Source organism: Sapajus apella, unplaced genomic scaffold, assembly GCF_009761245.1.
Source record: "Sapajus apella isolate SASKATOON/1434 unplaced genomic scaffold, GSC_monkey_1.0 scaffold51, whole genome shotgun sequence".
Lineage (NCBI taxonomy): Eukaryota > Metazoa > Chordata > Mammalia > Primates > Cebidae > Sapajus > Sapajus apella.
The window spans coordinates 9,579,638-9,599,912 of record NW_022436991.1 but is presented as its reverse complement, the minus strand read 5'-3'; the positions used below and the strand labels follow the sequence as shown (position 1 = coordinate 9,599,912).

The window sequence follows — 20,275 nt, the reverse complement described above, 5'->3', positions numbered from 1 at the left end:
TTATCAGATATATGATTTACAAATATATTCTCCCATCCTGAGGGTGGCCTTTTAACTACCTGATAATGTCCTCTGAAACACGGAAGTCCTTAGTTTTGTTGAAGTCCAGTTTATCTATTTTTTGTTGTCGTTACTTGTGCTTTTATTGTCATATCTAACGTTTTATCAAATCCAAAGTCATAAAGATTTACCTCATACTTCCTTTTAAGAGTTTTATAGTTTTAGCTCTTACAGTTAGTTTTTTGAACTATTTCGAGTTAATTTTTATGTTCTTTAAGGTAAGGGCCCAACATTATTCTTTCGTGGTGGCTGTCAAGTTGTCCCACTTAGCTGACTTTTCAAGCAGATAGTTAAATTTCCATGAATGGGATAACTGAAATGGCAGAAGCCTCGTTGGGTTTTTCTGTGAGAGTCCAAACCAGAACTGTGGACGGCCCTGCAGAGGGGTCAGCTTAGTAGTTGTGTTAGCATAAGGGAGATTAGCACCTGGGCTTTGTGTCAGACCCAGGGAGACTGCTGCTTCCTAGCTTAACCAGTTTTTTTAAATTTTAGTTTCTTTACGTGATGTGCAGAGGAAAAATCACTACCTTGATAGTGTTGATGTCAAGATTGTATGAGGTTGGGCATGTCAGACATTCCACGGGGACTGGCTATAGTAAGTCTTCAATAAATGGAAGTACTTTTATATTTCTGGTTATTGCTTCCAGTGTTCTGTTACTGGTAACACAATGTTGAGGTGACCTTCTTTGCTCCAGCAGTAAATGAATCAATTACAAATATTTTTGCACACTTGTAGATAACTTTTGCTGTGATTGGCATGAGTGGTAAATATAAAATAAGCATAATTTAGGTTTTTGGTACTATCTGAACAGAGATTTATTGAAGTTATTTAGTGAAGATAATGTGGGAAGTACTGATGACCACAAAGAATAAGGCCAAACTCTTGCCCTCAAAAATTTCACCATCTAGTGAGCTCTTTATGATAGTTTAGCCTTGGTCAGTTTATGTAGGAGTATTATCTATTTTCAAAGGAAAGTATAAATGGAAGTATTGGGAAACCTTAGTGGGAGCTACTAAGACTGCTTGGGCTGGATTGGGATGGTGCCACAGGGGAGGGGACAGATTTGAATGTAAAGAATGGATGGGCCATCCAAGGCAGAGAAGGGTGGAAGAAAGGCCTTGCAGTTTCAGTATGAGGGAGGGGCAGAAGCCAGAGTGTGATGGGCTAAGGAATAAGCAGAAAGCCAGAGAGGGAGTCAGGGAATGTCTTCCCCTTTTGACCTTAGTGTAAAATGTAGGCGGTAGAGTGTGCTCAATCCTTAAAAAGTGAAGGGGCATTTTCTTCTGAGACAGGAGGAAGGGGTACTGTGGGTGAAGATGGAGACATTCAAGGTGGAGGAGAGGGAAGGTGAAGTGGTTTGGATCAGGAAGACTTAATTCCAGCAAGGTTGACAGAGTGAGTGGAGGTGTGTTTGGGCACTTGAACAGAATGAAGTGTTGTGGAGCAGGGAGGAGTGCAGCTGCTGCGCCGACCCTGGGCTGGTGTCCCCCTCAGCACCACCTTGTGTTGAGGGGACCACCTGACCCTCCCTTCTTGCTGTTTTTGCTAGGGTCTTTCTTCTGCCCACCCCTTAAAGTTTGGCGTTCCCAGGGGTCCTGTTTCCTGTTCTCATCCTCCGTCTTAGTCATGACCCTCTCCTTGGCCTGTCTGTTCAGCACTCATGGTTTGAACCAGCACGCTTGTATCCTATCTGTCTCTATGCCTGCCATACGTCCTGCTTCTGACCTGTACATCCAGACGTTTACTTACTACCTTCACCTCAACTGTTCACAGACTCCTCACTTTTTTTTTTTTTTTTTTTTTTGAGACGGAGTTTCGCTCTTGTTACCCAGGCTGGAGTGCAATGGCGCGATTTCGGCTCACCGCAACCTCCGTCTCCTGGGTTCAGGCAATTCTCCTGCCTCAGCCTCCTGAGTAGCTGGGATTACAGGCATGTGCCACCATGCCCAGCTAATTTTTTGTATTTTTAGTAGAGACGGGGCTTCACCATGTTGACCAGGTTGGTCTCGATCTCTTGACCTCGTGATCCACCCGCCTCGGCCTCCCAAAGTGCTGGGATTACAGGCTTGAGCCACCGCGCCCGGCCGACTCCTCACATTTTTAAACATAGTGTTCTGTTTTTTCTTTTCAGACTGGCTCCTTTCTCGCATCCCTTATTGTAGTGAATCAGTCTAGTCTCCCAAGACAGCTGCTGCAGAATCAAACTTCTCTTTCTGCCTCACCCTGTCCACACCTGAACCCTTATTGTTCATTTTGCCTCCTAAATATTTTATACACATTCCTTCTGCTCCACTTGCCCTGCTGTTCTTATTTTGGACCATCTGTCCTTATCTTACTACCTCTGCCAGTATGTCTTGAGTTTCCTATCAAACGCTCATGATTAAGAGCTCAGGTATAGTCTGGGGAGAAGTTGTACCTGCTCCATAGGTGTTAGGAGGATTTAAAGCAATAATGCATGTGTTTTCACACCTGTGGGGCTTTTGGGGTACATACTGTTTAATCTTTCTGAAATGTACTCCTCATCTTTTCTGGCCTGTGGAACTCCTTTCAGTCTTATCTGGAGCCCTGGAATCTTCCATCACCTCTACTAATAGACTTGGCTTCATCAGCTGTTGTAGACCTTCTGTGGATACGAATATAATGACATCACATAGTTCTTAATTTTTTTTGTACGTGTGTCTCTCCCACTAGACTGAGAAGGCCATGGCTTATCTTTCGTCTGTCTTTCATTAGCCTCCTTAATACCTGTCATATGGTGGGGACTTAATGTTGATTGGATAAGTGAATCATGGTTTGGGACAAAGAGATCAGTGAATGACAAACAAAAGTCAAGTACAATTCTTCCTATTAAGAAGCAAAGAAGAAAAACAGTAATTCTTGAAAAAAAGGAATACCTATTGTAAAATTTTCATTTTGAAATAATTTCAGACTTAAAGAAAAGTTGCAAAAATAGTACCAAGAATTTCCATATATCCGTCACCCACACACTGTTGCAGAGGGCATTACCCAGATTTGAGAGAGATTTCTGACTCCCCAGTTTCCAACTTACAAAGCTGAATGAATGAGTGGTGCCATTTGCCAAGATGAGAAATACTGGAGAGCCAGTTTTAAAAGGAAAGAAAATGAGTTCAATTTGGGACGTAAGACTGAGAAGCATGCACCATCCAACTAGACATGTTAAGAATTAAACCAACAGAATGGGAAAAAATTTTTGCAGTTTACCCATCTGACAAAGGGCTGATATCCAGAATTTACAAAGAACTAAAACAGATTTACGAGAAAAAAAAACAAACAAGCCCATTCAAAAGTGGGCAAAGGATATGAACAGTCATTTTTCAAAAGAAGACATACATGAGGCCAACAAACATATGAAAAAATGCTCATCATCACTGGTCATCAGAGAAATGCAAATCAAAACTACACTGAGATACCATCTCATGCCAGTTAGAATGGCGATCATTAAAAAATCTGGAGACAACAGATGCTGGAGAGGATGTGGAGAAATAGGAACACTACTGCACTGTTGGTGGGAGTGTAAATTAGTTCAACCATTGTGGAAGACAGTGTGGCGATTCCTCAAGGACCTAGAAATAGAAATTCCATTTGACCCAGCAATCCCATTACTGGGTATATATCCAAAGGATTACAAGTCATTCTACTATAAGGACACATGCACACGAATGTTCATTGCAGCACTGTTTACAATAGCAAAGACCTGGAACCAACCCAAATGCCCATCAACGATAGACTGGATAGGGAAAATGTGGCACATATACACCATGGAATATTATGCAGCCATCAAAAACGATGAGTTTGTGTCCTTTGTAGGGACATGGATGAACCTGGAAACCATCATTCTCAGCAAACTGACAGAAGAGCAGAAGATCAAACACCGCATGTTCTCATTCATAGGCGGGTGTTGAACAATGAGAACACATGGACACAGGGAGGGGAGCACTACACACTGGGGTCAGTTGGGGGGGAAATAGGGGAGGGACAGTGGGGGGTGGGGAGCTGGGGAGAGATAGCAAGGGGAGTGATGCCAGATGTAGGTGATGGGGAGGAAGGCAGCAAATCACACTGCCACGGGTGTACCTATGCAACAATCTTGCATGTTCTTCACATGTACCCCAAAACCTAAAATGCAATAAAATAAATAAATGGGGAAAAAAAATTAAAAATATAAAAATATAAAAACTGTCAGGAAAGTGGCTAGAAGTGGGTCTAGAGCCTGAAGAGGAGCCTGAACTGAAAATACACATATGAAATGGGATTTAAAAACCAGATTCCTGGCAGGGCGCAATGGCTCATGCCTGTAATGCTAGCACTTTGGGAGGCTGAGGTGGGCAGATCGTCTGAGGTTTCTTATAAAGTTAATCACAAACTTATGGATGATCCTGCAATTTCATCCTGAGATATTTACCAAAGAGAAATAGAAACATATGTTCTGAAAAATTTTAGTCTACTAATATTCTAAGAAGCTTTACTTTGAATAGCCAAAAATTCTAAACAACCTTTATGCCGATCAAGAGGAGAATGGATAAACAAGTTGTGGTAATATTCACACCAAAACTACTATCAACACTAAAAAAGAACCAAAGTACTGATGCATACAACAGGAATGAGTATCATATAGTGTTGAGTAAAATAATTTAAATACTAAATAGTATATGCTGTGTGATTCCAACTATGTAAAATTACAGAACAGACAAGATTATCAAAGAGTGATAGCAATCAGATCAGTGGTTGCCTAGAGAGGGGAGTGGAAGGAAGCCCGACTGTAAAGAGGAGGTGGTGATCACATGATTTATGTCTTTCTTAGAAGTCATCTACTTGATATGAAATGTGTGGAGTTTATTGTATGTGAATTATGTCTCAATAAGGTTGCTAAAAAAAAGAACTTAGGACATGACCTCCTCATAGTCAGAAACCATCTTATTTATCTTTGCACCCTCAGTATTTTACCCAATCCAAATGTCTTTTTTAATCAGGTCTCCATATTATACTCACAACAACAATGTACAAGGGATTCCTTTGACTGCATCCTTAGCAACACTTAGTATTGTTTGTATTAGAATTTAAGTCAGTCCAATGGGCCTCCAGTGGTGTCACATTGTGGTTTTATTTGCATTTTCCTGATGCATGTCCTAAATTCAAAGATGTAGAAATAGGTTACTTTAATATGACAAAAATAACTTATTCTGATTTATAGACCACATTATATTTAAAGAATACCTCTACAAAACAATGACTCAAGGTAGTCATTTTCAGACCAATAGTTGAGAAGTCTCTCTCCATCTCATTTGCTTATACATGAAACAGACAAAGCAAACTTCAGTTTAAAAACAGTCGGTTGATAAGTGATGGGAGGAGCAGGATGGAGAGGGAAGAGATCTCTTTGGAAACAACCTTGACAGAACTCAGACCCTAGGAAATTACTCATTGAATTTGGAATTCCTTAAATTGCTTCAATATTATTAAATTTTAGTTTGACCAGTCATCAATAATGGCTTGGAGACCTCTGTCAAGGGTTGTTCTCAACCTATACTGCAGGCCAGAATTATCTGAGAAGCTTAAAAAACAATAAGAAAGCATACCTGGAACCCAGCTTAGATCAATTAAGTTAGTATTTCTGAGGAATAGACCCTGGACTTTGGTTTTTAAAAGAAAATTAAAAAGGAAGAAAGAAACAGAGCTTCCTGGGTGATTTTTTTTTCCTAAGGTGGAATTTTGCTCTTGTCACCCAGGCTGGAAGATTCTCCTAGTGGCTCTGAGTCTAGTAGGTGTAGTGTGTAATTACCTTTTATTTCTTATAAGTCTGGCTCTTTAATCAGGGAGAAGAAACTGCTATTGAGTATTGAAGAGCATTCCACATATTCTCATCTTTATTTTTTAAAAAATTTGTTTGATTACTGGTTGCAGGACCTCACTGAATTGTCTTGGTGAATCATCTCAGCACACATGCCCGTCTAAAACTGTATCTAGCATTCATTGAAGTGTAGAGTTTTAATTTACAGTTTTTAAGATAAGTAAGACTAGTTTAAAGAAAATAATAACGGATGCTAAAGAAACTTTTTAACTGCTAGATGAGTAATCTAAGTAGGGTATTTCTTTTTTTGATTGCAGTTTAATTTACATAATGACTTTTTAAAAAAATTTTCTCTGTTGGGTAAATTTCTTCGTAATGAGTGAATAAAAAGAATTTTGAAGAGATAAAATGAGTTGTTTTTATTTTATTTCAGGAATTCACTTAAACAACAACCTAAACCACTTGAAATTTGGCTTGGATTATCATAGACTGTCCTCTCCTACACAAACAGCAGCAAAGCAAGGGAAAACTGATTCACTCACCACAAGAGCAGGCAGCGACAAGATTGTCCTGTTGGTGTGTAACCGAGCCTGCACTGGGCAACAAGGGAAAAGGTGAGAACTAGATTATTTTCCAATAAGTACCGAGGCTGTAAAAATCCAGTACTTTCAAACATTTTAAAAAGCACGGGCAAAAACTATTACTTTGAGTGGTTAATTTTGATTCTGATATTTAGAAAGAATGTAGGTACAAGTTGACCTGATTTTTGAGATGGAGTCTTGCTCTGTCGTGCAGGCTCGAGTGCAGTGGTGCGATCTTGGCTCACTGCAAACTCCACCTCGCAGGTTCAAGCAATTCTTTTGCTTCAGCCTCCTGAGTAGCTGCGATTATAGGCACCAGTCACCACGCCTGGCAGATTTTTTTGTATTTTTAGTAGAAATGGGGTTTCACCATGTTGGCCAGACTGGTCTTGAATACCAGACCTCAGACGATCTGCCCACCTCAGCCTCCCAAAGTGCTAGGATTACAGGCATGAGCCATTGTGCCCTGCCAGGAATCTGGTTTTTAAATCCCATTTCATATGTGTGTTTTCAGTTCAGGCTCCTCTTCGGGCTTTAGACCCATTTCTAGCCACTTTCCGGACAGCTTTTATATTTTTATTTTTTTAATTCTTAACATGTCTAGTTGGATGGTGCATGCTTCTCAGTCTTACGTCCCAAATTGAACTCATTTTCTTTCCTTTTAAAACTGGCTCTCCAGTATTTCTCATCTTGGCAAATGGCACCACTCATTCATTCAGCTTTGTAAGTTGGAAATTTGGGAGTCAGAAATCTCTCTCAAATCTGGGTAATGCCCTCTGCAACAGTGTGTGGGTGTTTTAGACTATCTTTTAAAGTAACTGTTTCGAAATAGGAATGTAACCTGAGTGTTAACAAGAGACAGATGATATGTTTCAAGGAGAAAGGACTCAGTGTTTCTTAACATTTGTTAGGATAGCCTTTATGTTAGCCTTTGAAAATTTTGCTTTGAAATAAGCTCCCTGCGTGATAAATAACATAAATGTAAAATGTGTTGATATGCATATTTATGCTATTCATTGACAGGCATTTTTAGTATTTACAGTGTGTTGGGGACTGTTCTAAACACTGGATTCAGCAGGGAACAAGACAGGCAGGATCTGTGTCCTCATAGAACCTCCATCCTAGCTAGGACAGACTGACTATGAACAGACAAACGTATTTAACGTCAGACAGTCTGTACCACATCAAAGGCATGAAAACAGACTAGAATGATAGAGTGTGATGGTGGGGAGGCTGACAAGACTACATTAGAAAGGGAAGTAGGAAAGGTGTCCCTGAAGAGACTGCAGCCAGGCTGAGCCCTGGTGAGCTGTGTGAACATGAGGGGAAAGGATCCCATGCAGAGGGAACACCCAGTACGTGCACACAAGACAGGGAGGAGCTTGGTGTGTGTCAGGAACAGAAGGAATGAAGTAAAGAAGCTGTGGAATTCCCTTCATGATGCCAGTCTCTCAAAGAATAAAGTCATTATTTTTAAAAAACATATGGTTGGGTGATTTACATGTACTTGTAACGCTTTTCACATCGCAGTCGTTTTTAGGCAGATAGGTTCACTGTTAAGCTCCACTACAAGCGAACAGCTTGATAGTTGTTGGAAACTAGTTTCTTGGTGATCTTAGCACCTCTGCTTCCCTCTGGGCCTGAGTCAATCTGTTAGTTAGATCATTTGTTCATTCATTCATTCATCTTCTATTTTCTAGACATTGTGTGTTTGTGCTACTAAGATAAATAAATTACAGTGCTTGGTATCAAATAACTAACAGCCTATGGGTAGAGGCAGAAAAATAAACAGGCATCATTTATAGCACAGCACGTATAGGGAACAAGTCAACAGGGTGCCTTCTGGAAAAGAATACCTCCACTGGGTCTTCACATGAGTGAGTAGGAGACAGCCTAGACTAAGAAGGGTGGGGAGAGTATTCCAAGCGGAGGGAGTTCCCTGACAAAGGCATGGATGTGTGGGAGTAGGACACATTCAGGGAATTCAGGGTTGAATGAATGGGCATAGATGAGAGTTGAGGCTAGGCTAGTGGTCCTCAACATTGGCTGTGTATTAGAACCACCCGGGGAGCCCCTAAAAACATCTCAGTGCTCAGATCACATTCCAGACTGATTTCATCAGAATCTCTGGGGACTGAACTTGGGCATCATTATGTTCTAAAGCTCCTCTGGTGATTTTGGTCTTCAGTCTGTGCTGCTGAGGCCAAGAACCACAGTACTGCTTGGACTCTGTAGGACATAGACAGCTCTGGCAGGGAATAGGAGCCCACTTTCACTGTCACTTGCTTGCCAGTGCCTTCCTTGTTGTCAGAGACTCAAGAATGTGGCTGCCTGTCTGTGAGATCTTCCAGCCCTATCTAGTCCTCTGGTACCCAACCCCTTATGGGTTTGACCTGTGCTGTTTGCCCGGCTCATGTTCACTTCCACCAACTCTGTTCCCCATCTTCACTGATCATGCCCTGTTGCTACCTGCTGCCCTAGTACCATACTCCCCTAGAAGCCATTTTGGTGTATTGGTTATTAAATTTCATTTAGAAATCTAAGCTGTTCATCTCCTTAAGAAGAGTTACCATTAAATTTCCTGGGTTTTTTTTTTTTTTTTTTTTTTTTTTTTGAGAACTGTCCTAAAGCCAGTTATATTGTGATTCTGTTTTAAAAGATCAAGAACAAAAGATAAGTGTTAAAGGAATTACCGTACTTTTAAAGTGATTACATTGTTGATGTATGTTAGATTTGGACTGCCTTTTGTGCTGCACTTAGAGAAGACAGTAGCTTGGGACCTTCTGCAGAAGGAAATCTTAGAGAAGATGAAGTATTTCTTGAGGCCCACGGTTTGCATTCAGGTTTGTAAGCATTTTGTTATTCCAACAAAGCATGGTTATATACTCAGTGAAGAAACAGTCATTGCAATGAAATTTGAGTTTCTTGTGTTTAGATTCCCAAGACTGAGAATTTATTTCTCATTTTATGAAAGGAACTAGCCACTGCAAGGTTTTCCTTGAACCGCTCCATATTCCTTTATAATATTTATCTAATAACACTTAGAACATGATCAGCTTGGAAAGGATTTAGTAGAATGTCTATCTGTATATTTAAAAAATTATTACTATATCAAGGTATCTGTGGAAGACCATTAAGCTGATGTTTAGTAAAGACAGTGTGTTACTTGTCTTGCATAATATATTTGATATGTAAGTTGCATTTGGGTAAATCATATTTAAAATGTATTAGAGTGGCTCAACAACCTTATAGGATATTATAGAGAAGCATTTTGCAGACTGAACAGTTTACTGTAACTCTAATTTGTTTTGGAAATGCCACTGTGAAGCAGATGCCCTTGAAGAAAAATTTGGCTTAATTCTCATTAACATCTGATGCAGGTGTGTCCATTCAGCTTGCGTGTGGTCAGTGTTGTTGGAATAACATACTTGCTGCCCCAGGAGGAGCAGCCCCTGTGCCACCCAACAGTAGAAAGGTAAAAAAAAAAAAAAATTTCCTTCTAGAATTTCACATATGCTCATGTGTGATTTCAAGTGATGTCTGATATAATTTCCACATAAGTGTGCAGGGTTCTTTAGGCTCATTTTGAAATTAAGTCCTTATTTTACTTTTGCTTCATGCTTGGGTATGATATGTTTGATGATCTTTCTTGAAATAAGAAAAGCCCTGGAGGACTTGTGTTAGGAAAGCAAATTAACGTATGTCCTAGAACTGCAGATAAATTACACTTTCATATTCACCAGGAATGAAGTTTTGTAAAGTAATGTTCTAATCAGGCCACATGCTTCCTTAAAACCCTTATATGGTGACTTGTGGCCTAAAAGATAAAGCCAGCATTCCACAGTATAAGAAGTTCTTCACAGCTTGAACTCCACTTACTCCCCTTTTGTCAGGCCTTGTTCTTCCTCTCCCCACTAACCCAAACTTTCAGCAGCGTTAAAGTCCTGATGATTGTTTGAACAGATGATACTATTTTAATATGTGTGCTTTGCATGTGTGGTTTCCTGTGTCCATAATTTCTTTCCTTTAAGCCCTTTTTTTATACTGTTCCTCCTCCCACCCCCCGCAACCTGCATTATAGAATTAGTCACTCTACTCTGCTACCTCTGTGCTGTCTAAATCTGTTATATTTATAATACTTTATTGTATTAATAAAATAATATACATATATACACACCATGTCTATGAATATATATAATATAAATATGAAAATCATTTTTATAAAAATTATAAAAATGATTTTTTCAACAAATACTGTAGTATTTCAGGATTTTTAAGAAGTGTACAACATGGTTCTGCTTGAAAGTTCACTGCTTTGATTTAGAGATGAGAGCTAATAGATTAGACAATGATCCAAACTATTACACAACATAAACAAGATTAGACGGGTAATATTAACTGAGGAGATGGCAAGGAGCCAGTGAACTTGGGGTGGGGAGTAGCTTTGGAGGAAGGAGGAAGAAGGGCGCAGTCTAGAGCAGGTGTGGCATGTTAGTGGAGAGGTGGGAAGGTGCAAGGGCTGACTTTGTTCCCAGTGACTGCTGTCCAGTGTCCATTTGGGTAGATGAAAAATTGGGCAAGAAGTTGGGATGGTCATAATGACTGTCTGAGAGTGATCATCAACAACCTTATAACATGACACTAAATTTCTTCCAGTCTCTTTTTTATTAATACTGTATCAGGCTTTTTAATTTAAGGGGTTTTCAGTTTAGTTGTAATATAGTTATTAAATCCGTGGTTATAGTGGTCTTGCCAAAAACTTTTTCTGTTGGGGAACTATGATGAAGATTTTCATTAATCACATTATGACTTTTGGATAGGACATAATCACATTAAGTAAAATCATTTGCTTAAAAAATAATATGTGGCTTCCCTCTCCACATATTCTATAGGGCATTAAAATCTTGCGGACCAGGTGGCACCGCTCATGTGAAATTAGTAGTCGAGTGGGACAAGGAGACAAGAGATTTGTGAGTATTTTTAAAGTTAGTATTTATAGAAACATTGTTTTAATTATCATTTTTGTAGCACACCTTTGATATGTTAAATGAGCTGAAACACAAATCTCCCTTCTCTTTAGCTAAGTATCCAGCTGTGTTGTTAAACCTTTGCTTAAGCAGTTTATTATTCCTTTCCTGTACATTCTCTCTTCCCAATCTCAGAACTTTACGTTTGTTCACTGCTGAAAAAGAAGCTATTAACTACTATATAGGTTCATTTACTTTGATTTTTAATTCTAGAAAGTGATGTAAGATGCGTGTTCTTAGATGTAAAGGAGAGGAGTATGTGATTTAACCAGTACAGTTCATGGCCAAACCCAGAAAAATCTAGTTAGTTATGGAAATAACTTCGTATACAGAGAACTTTTCAAGAACATTTTGGAATATAGAAAAATTGGGTCACTACTTTTGTTTTCTTACACATTGATTTTTTTTGGTTGAGTTTGTAGCCACTTCACAAAGGTGTAATTTTATTTTTGCATCTGTTTTGCAAGACATTCTCTGATAGATGCTTTTCCTCCTAATTGCAGCTTGTTTGTAAATACTGAGGATGAGTATATCCCTGATGCAGAAAGTGTTCGTCTGCAAAGGGAGCGTCATCATCAGCCTCAAACCTGCACTTTATCCCAGTGTTTCCAACTGTACACCAAAGAGGAGCGGGTAAGTGGTTGGGCAGCATTTCTTGGGTGCCCAGGGCAGGAGGGAGTGGGGTATGGCAAGATGACAGTGGAGAAACAAATCATGTCCCAGAAATCACCACAGGATTTTTACATGTATGTAAGTCCGCACATGTAATGGGCATCTTAGTGCTGTTGCCTTTAGGACTTTAACAAAAAGTTCTAAGTTTCTAGAAAACCTTGATTAATTGAGATACTCTAGAACTGAACCTTTGTAGTTAGTTCTTTTTCATGGTTAATTATCAAGTTTTGGTGATTTTCTTTCTCAATTTAGAAGTGTTAAGATATTTTCCTTAGAAACTAAAACAGTGATTCTTGACTTTTTGGTACTAAGAACATAGGTCCCAGGACCTATTTAAATTAAAATTAATTAAAATCAAGTAAACAATTCAGTTCGTTTGTTGCATTAGCCATGTTTCAAGTGCTCAGCAGACACATGGTGGCTAACAGCTCTCATATTGAACAGTGTAGATATAGACTAGAAAGTAGACAGCAAAGCTTTGCAGGTAGTAGGGACCCAGTAAGTATTTAAATGAATGGATGGACAGAGAGATGAGTAAATAAGCCTCTATGGTTGGAGCCTAGGCCTGTGTGATTTTTATGCACCTTATAAACATTTGACCAGAGTACTTGGAGTTCATCTAACCTTGCATTGATATCTGGGATTATAATTTTGACTACCATTTGTAACCCTTCACTCTTAAATAGAGGGAGTCATGCAATTTCAGGATTGAAGGGGACTTTAAAACTCCTTTATTCTAGTGGTTGGGTTCTTCTTCTGCTTAATCTCAAATAGGTGATTGTTTAGCCTCAGTTTGAGTATCTTTTATTATGAGGTGTTTGCCTTCTTCAGATAAAGATATACCATTTTTTCTCTGAAGAGCTCTGACGGTGACTTAAGTTAACCTGAAATATGTCCATTTGTTACTACAGCCAACAATTGTTCTCTTTCTTAAATCCATTAAGACTCAGAAGTCCTAATTTTATTTTTGTCTATTGTTCGAATATTTGAAAATAGTTTTTGTATTTCCACTGAGTCTTGTCTCCCCCATACTGCTTTTAGCTAGTTTCTTTAACAATAGTTTTTCATAAGACATGTTTTTTTTTTTCCAGTTTTGCACTCAATTATGAAATAGTTGGCTTTGAAACTGGCTGATTGTAAGTTCTTTATGGCACCTTGCCCTATTTAGCTTTTTATTTATTTTATTATTTTTAATGACTTTGAAGATGTTTGGTAATGGCACAAAGATTATAGATGAGCAAATCTACTGGATGACAGCAGTGATATCCACAAAACATCTCACTGATCTAGAATGCTAGCAAGGTATCTTTTAACAGGGGGTCATTTGTTTAGTAGGTGTTTGTTGAGTACATACCATGTTAGGTATCATACCGGTACCAGAGAAATAGCAGGGGCCAAAATAAACCATGTTGTTGCCTTCATGCTGTTTATAGTCTAGTGGAACAAGTATATAAAGGAAGCAAAGGTCCTGGGGTAGGAAGCAAAGGTTCTTGGCAAGATTGTCAAACAGAAATGAAGCCAGTGTTTCTGGAGGACAGGAGGAAAGGGAAAATTGACAGTATAGGCTCCATGAGAGCAGGTACTCCATGTGTGTTGATCACTAAATAATTTCAGTGTCCAGAGCAGAGCATGGCACATACAAAGTGACATCCGGCCAGGTGCAGTAGCTCACGCTTGTAATCCCAGCACCTTGGGAGGCTGAGGTGGATGGATCGCCTGAGCCCAGGAATTCAAGACCACTTGGGCAACATAGCAAAACCCCGTCTCTACCAAAAATAAAAAAAATTAAAAAAAAATTAGCTGGGCATGGTGGTGTGTGCTTGTGGTATTCAAGAGACTGAGGTGGGAGAATCGCTTGAGCCTGGGAGGTGGAGGTTGCAGTGACAACACTGCACTCCAAACTGGGTGATAGAGCGAGACACTGTTTAAAAAAAAAAAGTGAAAGTAATATTTAACATTTATATTTACTAATTTAGTTGTTCCTCTTTGAGGGATAATCTATTTAGCAAAGCAGAATCCGTTTAGAGTTTGGGTGCCAGATCTGGCCACTTTTTTTTGATTGTGTTATTCCATTGATGCCCAGCATCTGCAGTTTCCAGAGAGATTCTGAGTTGCACCATGCCCTGGCTAAGGCATTAGTCCAGCCGTAACACCATTTTGCTTTAAGTGGTACTTACTGGGAGTCATGCTTCTGTTTTCAGCTTGCCCCTGATGATGCCTGGCGTTGCCCACATTGTAAGCAGCTGCAACAGGGAAGCATTACGTTAAGCCTGTGGACTCTGCCTGATGTGCTTATTATACATCTAAAGAGATTTCGGCAGGTACGGAAATCCTCTATCCTCAGGAACAAACAAGCTGTGACCAAGTTTCTTATGCCCCCTGCTGATGGGCTCTGTGGGGGTTCTTTGGTGTCCCTGTTTGAGCCAGTGAGTCCTGTCTGTGTATGTTATGGACACACTTTTGCCTCTGCATTTAGGGTTATGTTTTGTTTTTTTCCCAAGGCACCATTTGATTTTAGTTCATATTTCAGGTATTTTACTTTGTTCTTGACTTGTAAATGTTGTGCTTAAATTTTGTTAAGTGTACTCTGGGATTTAAAAAGAACTATGTAGGGATCCTTTCTGGGGGAGGTAGAATTCTATTTCTATCTAATGTAATGGGTGGTCTGCTCCTGAGGAGCTGTTGTGTGGTTGGAGAGATGAGTCATAAATAAATACAAAGAAAATCTGCTTTGAATTGTATTGCTTTGTGAGTCAGTTTTTCCAAAAAGGCTGTCTATTCCCTGAGGTTAGGATTGTCTAGACAGTCTCACTGTAAGAGGTAAATGGGAGGTGAATGTTAGCAAACTCCATGAGGCCTGACTCTAAGGTTGTATCTGAAAGATGAGCAGGCGTTTACTAGGTGAGGTGGAAGCAGGGATCACCCACACGGGGGCAGAGGGAGCAGTGTGTGCACAGCTCGACAGTCGAGAAAGCATGGCCTGCACTAGAGGCTGGAGCAGGGCAGCTGGGCAAGCGCTCCAGAGGGTGGGGCATTGGCAGGAGTTGATAGAAGAGGTAGGAACCCTTTGTGGGTGGAGTAGGATTCTGATGAAGGGTTTTAAGCAGAGAAGCAACCTTCCAAATCTGTGTTTTCTTGAAAAGATTATTCTGGTTATTGTGTAGAGAACAAATTAGAGACTACAAAAATGAAGATTAGGGAAACCTGGAGGAGACTATTGCAGTCATTCAGGGTGGGCTGTGAATGGATGGAATAGGTTGTGGCTGTAGAGTTGGAGAGATGTTCAGAACTGTCTGAGGAGGCGGATGTGTCAAGGGCGACACACGCGTGGTCCCAAGGTCCGGGGCTTTCACACAGAGGTTTGAGGTTCGGCTTTTATGGGAGTGAAGAGTGGGCATTTGCCATCCACTGCATATTCTGTTGAGATCTGCAAGTGGAAAACTGGTCGAGGGTTTGGTCTGCTCTGTCTCCTTCCCCAGACACAGAGTAACTTCCCTGGCTTTCTATTTTCTTTTGAAGGCCTATCACCACCCTTCCAGCAACCCAGATGCAAACCTGCAGTGTCCTCTTTGACTCTTCTTCCTTGCCCCTCTCATCTAGGCATGGCCGTGCCTCCTCATCGACTCTTGTGTGTCCCCTCCCCATTCTTGCTGTCACCCTGCTGGTTCAGACATTTTGTTACTTTTCAGCTGGTCACTGTCGCAGTGTTTTTTAGTTGATTTCTTCACCTCCATTACTCCTATTTCTAACATGTTTTGTGCACTGCCTACTCAGTTCTTCACTCACAATTCTGGTGACACCACCTCCTCCATAAAAGCCTCGGAGGATATGGTCCAGATTCTTCAGCCTGGCCTTTCTGACCACCCAGGACCCATTGTCCCTTTCTGTCATGAACATTTTTCTTCCCTCCACAGACCCATATGTAGCTCCTTAGGGTGGGCATATCTGTGCCTGGTTAATTTTTTAAAGTTCCCATAGACACAGGAAGCATGCAGTCAATATGTATTCAACTGATGGCTGGATTTCAAAGCATTTCCCTTTAAGCTTAATGGAAAATACAGATTATCTGAGATTGCCACTGAGTGAATATGTTAAGCGAAGTCAGTGTTGCCTTGCGATGTGCCTGTTGGAGGAGGTGGAGGAGAACAGGTGCTGCTTAGCGAGTAGCTCTTCCGTGCCAGGCACTGTGGTTTGCCCTTCACAGAGCCATCATTTCATCAGTTTTCATGCCTCTTTGACAGAGGTATCAGATGAACCACCTGAAATTGTCAATTTTTTTGTAATTGAAATGCTTTAAAGCCCTTTAACAGATAAGGAAATGAAGACTCAGAGAGGCTCATTTACCCCCTCTATGTGGATCCTCACTGGTTCCACCTTAGCTGATATTAAAGCCTGTTCCTCTAGATAGCTAAATCTATCATCTGTTTCCCTGTTTTGTATGTCTTGGGAAACATCAGATAGGTGACTCAAATCACTTTATCTGATAGGATCCATATTCCCCGCTACTGCTTGCATTAAAGTATCACCAGAACTTGTTTTTCTTCTTGCAACAGGAGGGAGACAGGCGCATGAAACTTCAGAACATGGTCAAGTTCCCCTTGACTGGCCTGGACATGACACCTCATGTGGTTAAGAGGAGCCAGAGCAGCTGGAGCTTGCCATCCCATTGGTCCCCGTGGAGACGGCCCTATGGACTCGGGAGGGACCCTGAGGACTACATCTATGACCTGTATGCTGTGTGCAATCACCATGGCACCATGCAAGGGGGGCACTACACAGGTCTGCAGTGTGAGAGGCTGCGTGTCTGTGCTGGCGAGTCCTTCAGATGGGTTTGCTTGTGACGGGGTGACTTGGCTTTAGAGCCTCATTTCCCTTCCGGTAGGCAGTGTGCCAACTGCGAGGGCAGTTTCCATCTTCTATATCTCTGTCCAAGAGCAAATAAATGAATATTCTTCCTCCTCTTCCTGAGTGGGGTCATCCAGTAGGTACCTGACTGACTGATTGGGGAATGGTTTGTATAGATGGTATTGTTAGGTCAACTGGGGATTTGCTCTTTGTTTGCCTATCTTGCACTCACCATTTAAGGTTTTGCTGGACTTCTTGAGGTTCTAGCTTCTCCCTTATTTTAAAAGATTGTGAACTACTATTTTTTTTTTTTTTAAATTAAAGATGAGGTGTTGCTGTATTGCCCAGGCTGGAGTACAGTGGTTATTCACAGATGTGATTATCACACACTGCAGCCTTGAACTGCTGGGCTGAAGTAGTTCTCCTGCCTCCTTCTCCAGAGTAGCTGGGATACAAGTGCATGACATTTTTATAGTGTCTTTAAAGTGACTTAGAAGGGTTTTTCTTTTTGTTTTAAGGTGAAATTTACCTTGTCATTTCTAAAAGCAACTGTGTTCATCATGAAATTTAGAGGCTAGACGTGGAAAGAGTAACATCATCTGTGGGCTTGTCGCTTAGAGAATCGCTAGTAACATTTTTGAAATTGCGATAAAAAATACATTTGTTATATGTATATAATAAAATATACATAATAAGATGTACCATTATAACCATTTTTAAGTGTACAGTTCAGTGACATTAAGTACACTCACATTGTTATGCATTCATCATCACTGTCCATAGCTACAAGTTTTTAATCTTCCCAAACTTAAAACTCTATACCTAATAAACACTAATGCCCATTTCCTCTCCTCTCAGCCATGACAAGCACTATACTTTCTGTCTTTATGAATTTGACTACTTTTGGTACCTCTTATAAATGGAATCATTCAATATTTGTTCTTTTGTGACTGGCTTATTTCATGTAGCATAATGTCTGTAAGGTTCCTGCCTTTTTAGGGATGACCAATGCTCTACCATATGTAGGTAATATTTTGGTATGTAGTATATACTTGATGTGTTTTTTCTTAAGTTTTTGCCATTATTTTCCACTGTTGGGATTATACTGGCATTTTGTTGTTGTTGTGCAAGTGAACATTTCTTGAGCACCTCACATCCTGCTTGCCCTGGGCTCTATCACAGCAGAGGTCAGTAGGTCCCAGCCTCTATCTTCCGAGAGTGTAATCAAGTAGGGGGAGACGTGGGTACAGATACAATTTGAAAAGAGGAGTCCCACGTCATTAGTTCTGTGGTGGAGGTGTGAGCAGTGGGCGGAGGCCGGAGCCAGAGGAGAGAGAGGCCAGAGTGTACTGGAGGGGCAGCGTCAGCTGTTGGGGAGAGGAACCTGCTGCCTCACCTCACGGGCCAGTGGGGTGTATAGACAGATCACAAATTCAGAAGCACAGCAGCACAGTGAGGGGCGAGTGGTGCATGCGCTTCTGTGTCCTCATCTTCATGTCTAGTGTTGTAACAGAAGTAGCTTGATGTGGACACTTAATTTTTTATAAATACTTTTTAATGACCACAGAATGTTCTGCTGATAGACCTCTATGTTATCTAACCATTCCCCATTGCTAAACATCTATATTGTTTCTGGTTTTTAACTTTTCATGTAACATTGATGAATATCGTTATGCTCATTCACTTTTTCTGAATTTTGATTCTGTGTTTCCTTGAGATTGAGTCTCGGAAATGGAATCATTGGGTTAAGGACCTGCATGAGCCTTCGGGAGCTAGGCAGATTTCAGGGCTTCATTTGTTGATGTGAATAATTTGGTTATCCATGTGAGTGGCTAGGATTTGGATTTCTGCATCCTTCACACTCAGTGTGTTATACATGTATACTTCTCAGGGACTTTCTTTATTAATTCAGTGATTTCTGCAACCAGACCCCAAGTGCTATTGCTGACCATTGATTTATAAAGGTAGGGAGAGGTGGAGGAGGGATGTGGTCTGCACAGTCCCGGGTACTGTTAAATCTCTGGGACTCTTTTCTCTAGCATTTAGTCATGAGCCAAGGCAGAGGAGTCCGTTGGCCTTCCCACCTTTCATACTTACTCTTTCAGTCTGTGCCCTTCCAGGAGGGCAGGGGTCAGGGAAGATTACTGGACACAATAATCTTTTCTTGACACCCTTTTAGTTCAGGTTCTTTAAATACGTATTTTTCTTTTTTTCAAACTCATTTTACTGCCAGAAGTTCTTTAAATATTTAAATGCTGCGGGCAGCAACTGTATTGTGAGAGGAACGATCCCAACTTTGAGTGCATCTCGTAATGGAATGGTTTGGATTGCCTCTGCCTGCTCTAGGAAGCACTTTCAAGGAGAGAAAGAAGCTAAAGAAGTTAAAAGATGCTCTCACTTCATAGAAGACAAAAGTTAACATGAATTAAGTGTTTAGATATTGTTTTGCCTTATACTTTGGTTTAAACCATATTTCAATGATGATAATAGTATTATTTGGTATCTTACATATTTTAGATACCTGTTTTATGGGGGGCATGTGTACAGATATTGTGTCTAGTTGGGTTTTTGCTTATGTGGCATTACCAGTCATGTCTGTGTTCTTTGTTACTGAGTGATGGAATTCTATACTTGTGGACTCTTAGAATGGAAAGGGATGTGGAGGTCATTTGACTTCAGAACTCATCCAGTGTGGTAACACCTTTGCCAGCATCCTTGATTGACATGCACCCAGCTCAGCTTTGGTAAATAATGCATTTTCCATTTATAACACTGTTTTTCAAGAAAATACGGACTGGCTCATTACGTAGTTTCTAAGAAGAAATTGATGGAAAGAATAGGACAGGGCTAGATGTTAGCATCATGTTGGTCTTTCTATATAGAAGAGACCTTGAAAAATGCCTGGAAACCCCCAACTACCTTAGAAGCAGTACAGTTTGGTGGAAGGAGCTTGGGTTAGAAGCCAGACACATCTTTCTAGCTCTGTGTCCGGAGCCACTGTCCCCTAACTTGGCTACCATGTCAGTGAGCCAGAAAGTGGTCATGCTGACCTCAAGGGACCTGTTACCCAGCATGTACTCAGATGTTTTCTGTATTATTTCCCCTTTCTCATGCTGAGGCCATCCATAACACCACTTTTTTAGTATATGAGATGTTTAGAGTCTTAGTTTAGAGAACATTTTAAATATTCTTAGTATTGTTGAATTAAAGATACTATGTTTTTAAGTTTTTTCTTTTTCTTTTATTTAAACTTTTTCCCCCATCAACCTTTATTTTAAGT

The 20,275-nt window shown here is 40.4% G+C and overlaps 1 protein-coding gene across 1 annotated transcript in view; it reads left to right on the top strand.

The window, feature by feature from the left end:
• USP31 (ubiquitin specific peptidase 31) overlaps positions 1-20,275 on the top strand; it is a 79,883-nt gene that overhangs the window by 46,525 nt on the left and 13,083 nt on the right. Inside the window, exons 7-13 of the mRNA XM_032242940.1 lie at positions 6,304-6,484; positions 9,183-9,294; positions 9,832-9,926; positions 11,344-11,421; positions 11,982-12,111; positions 14,352-14,471; positions 16,704-16,929. Coding sequence (XP_032098831.1) covers positions 6,304-6,484; positions 9,183-9,294; positions 9,832-9,926; positions 11,344-11,421; positions 11,982-12,111; positions 14,352-14,471; positions 16,704-16,929 — 942 coding nt within the window. The remainder of the gene's footprint in view (positions 1-6,303; positions 6,485-9,182; positions 9,295-9,831; positions 9,927-11,343; positions 11,422-11,981; positions 12,112-14,351; positions 14,472-16,703; positions 16,930-20,275) is intronic.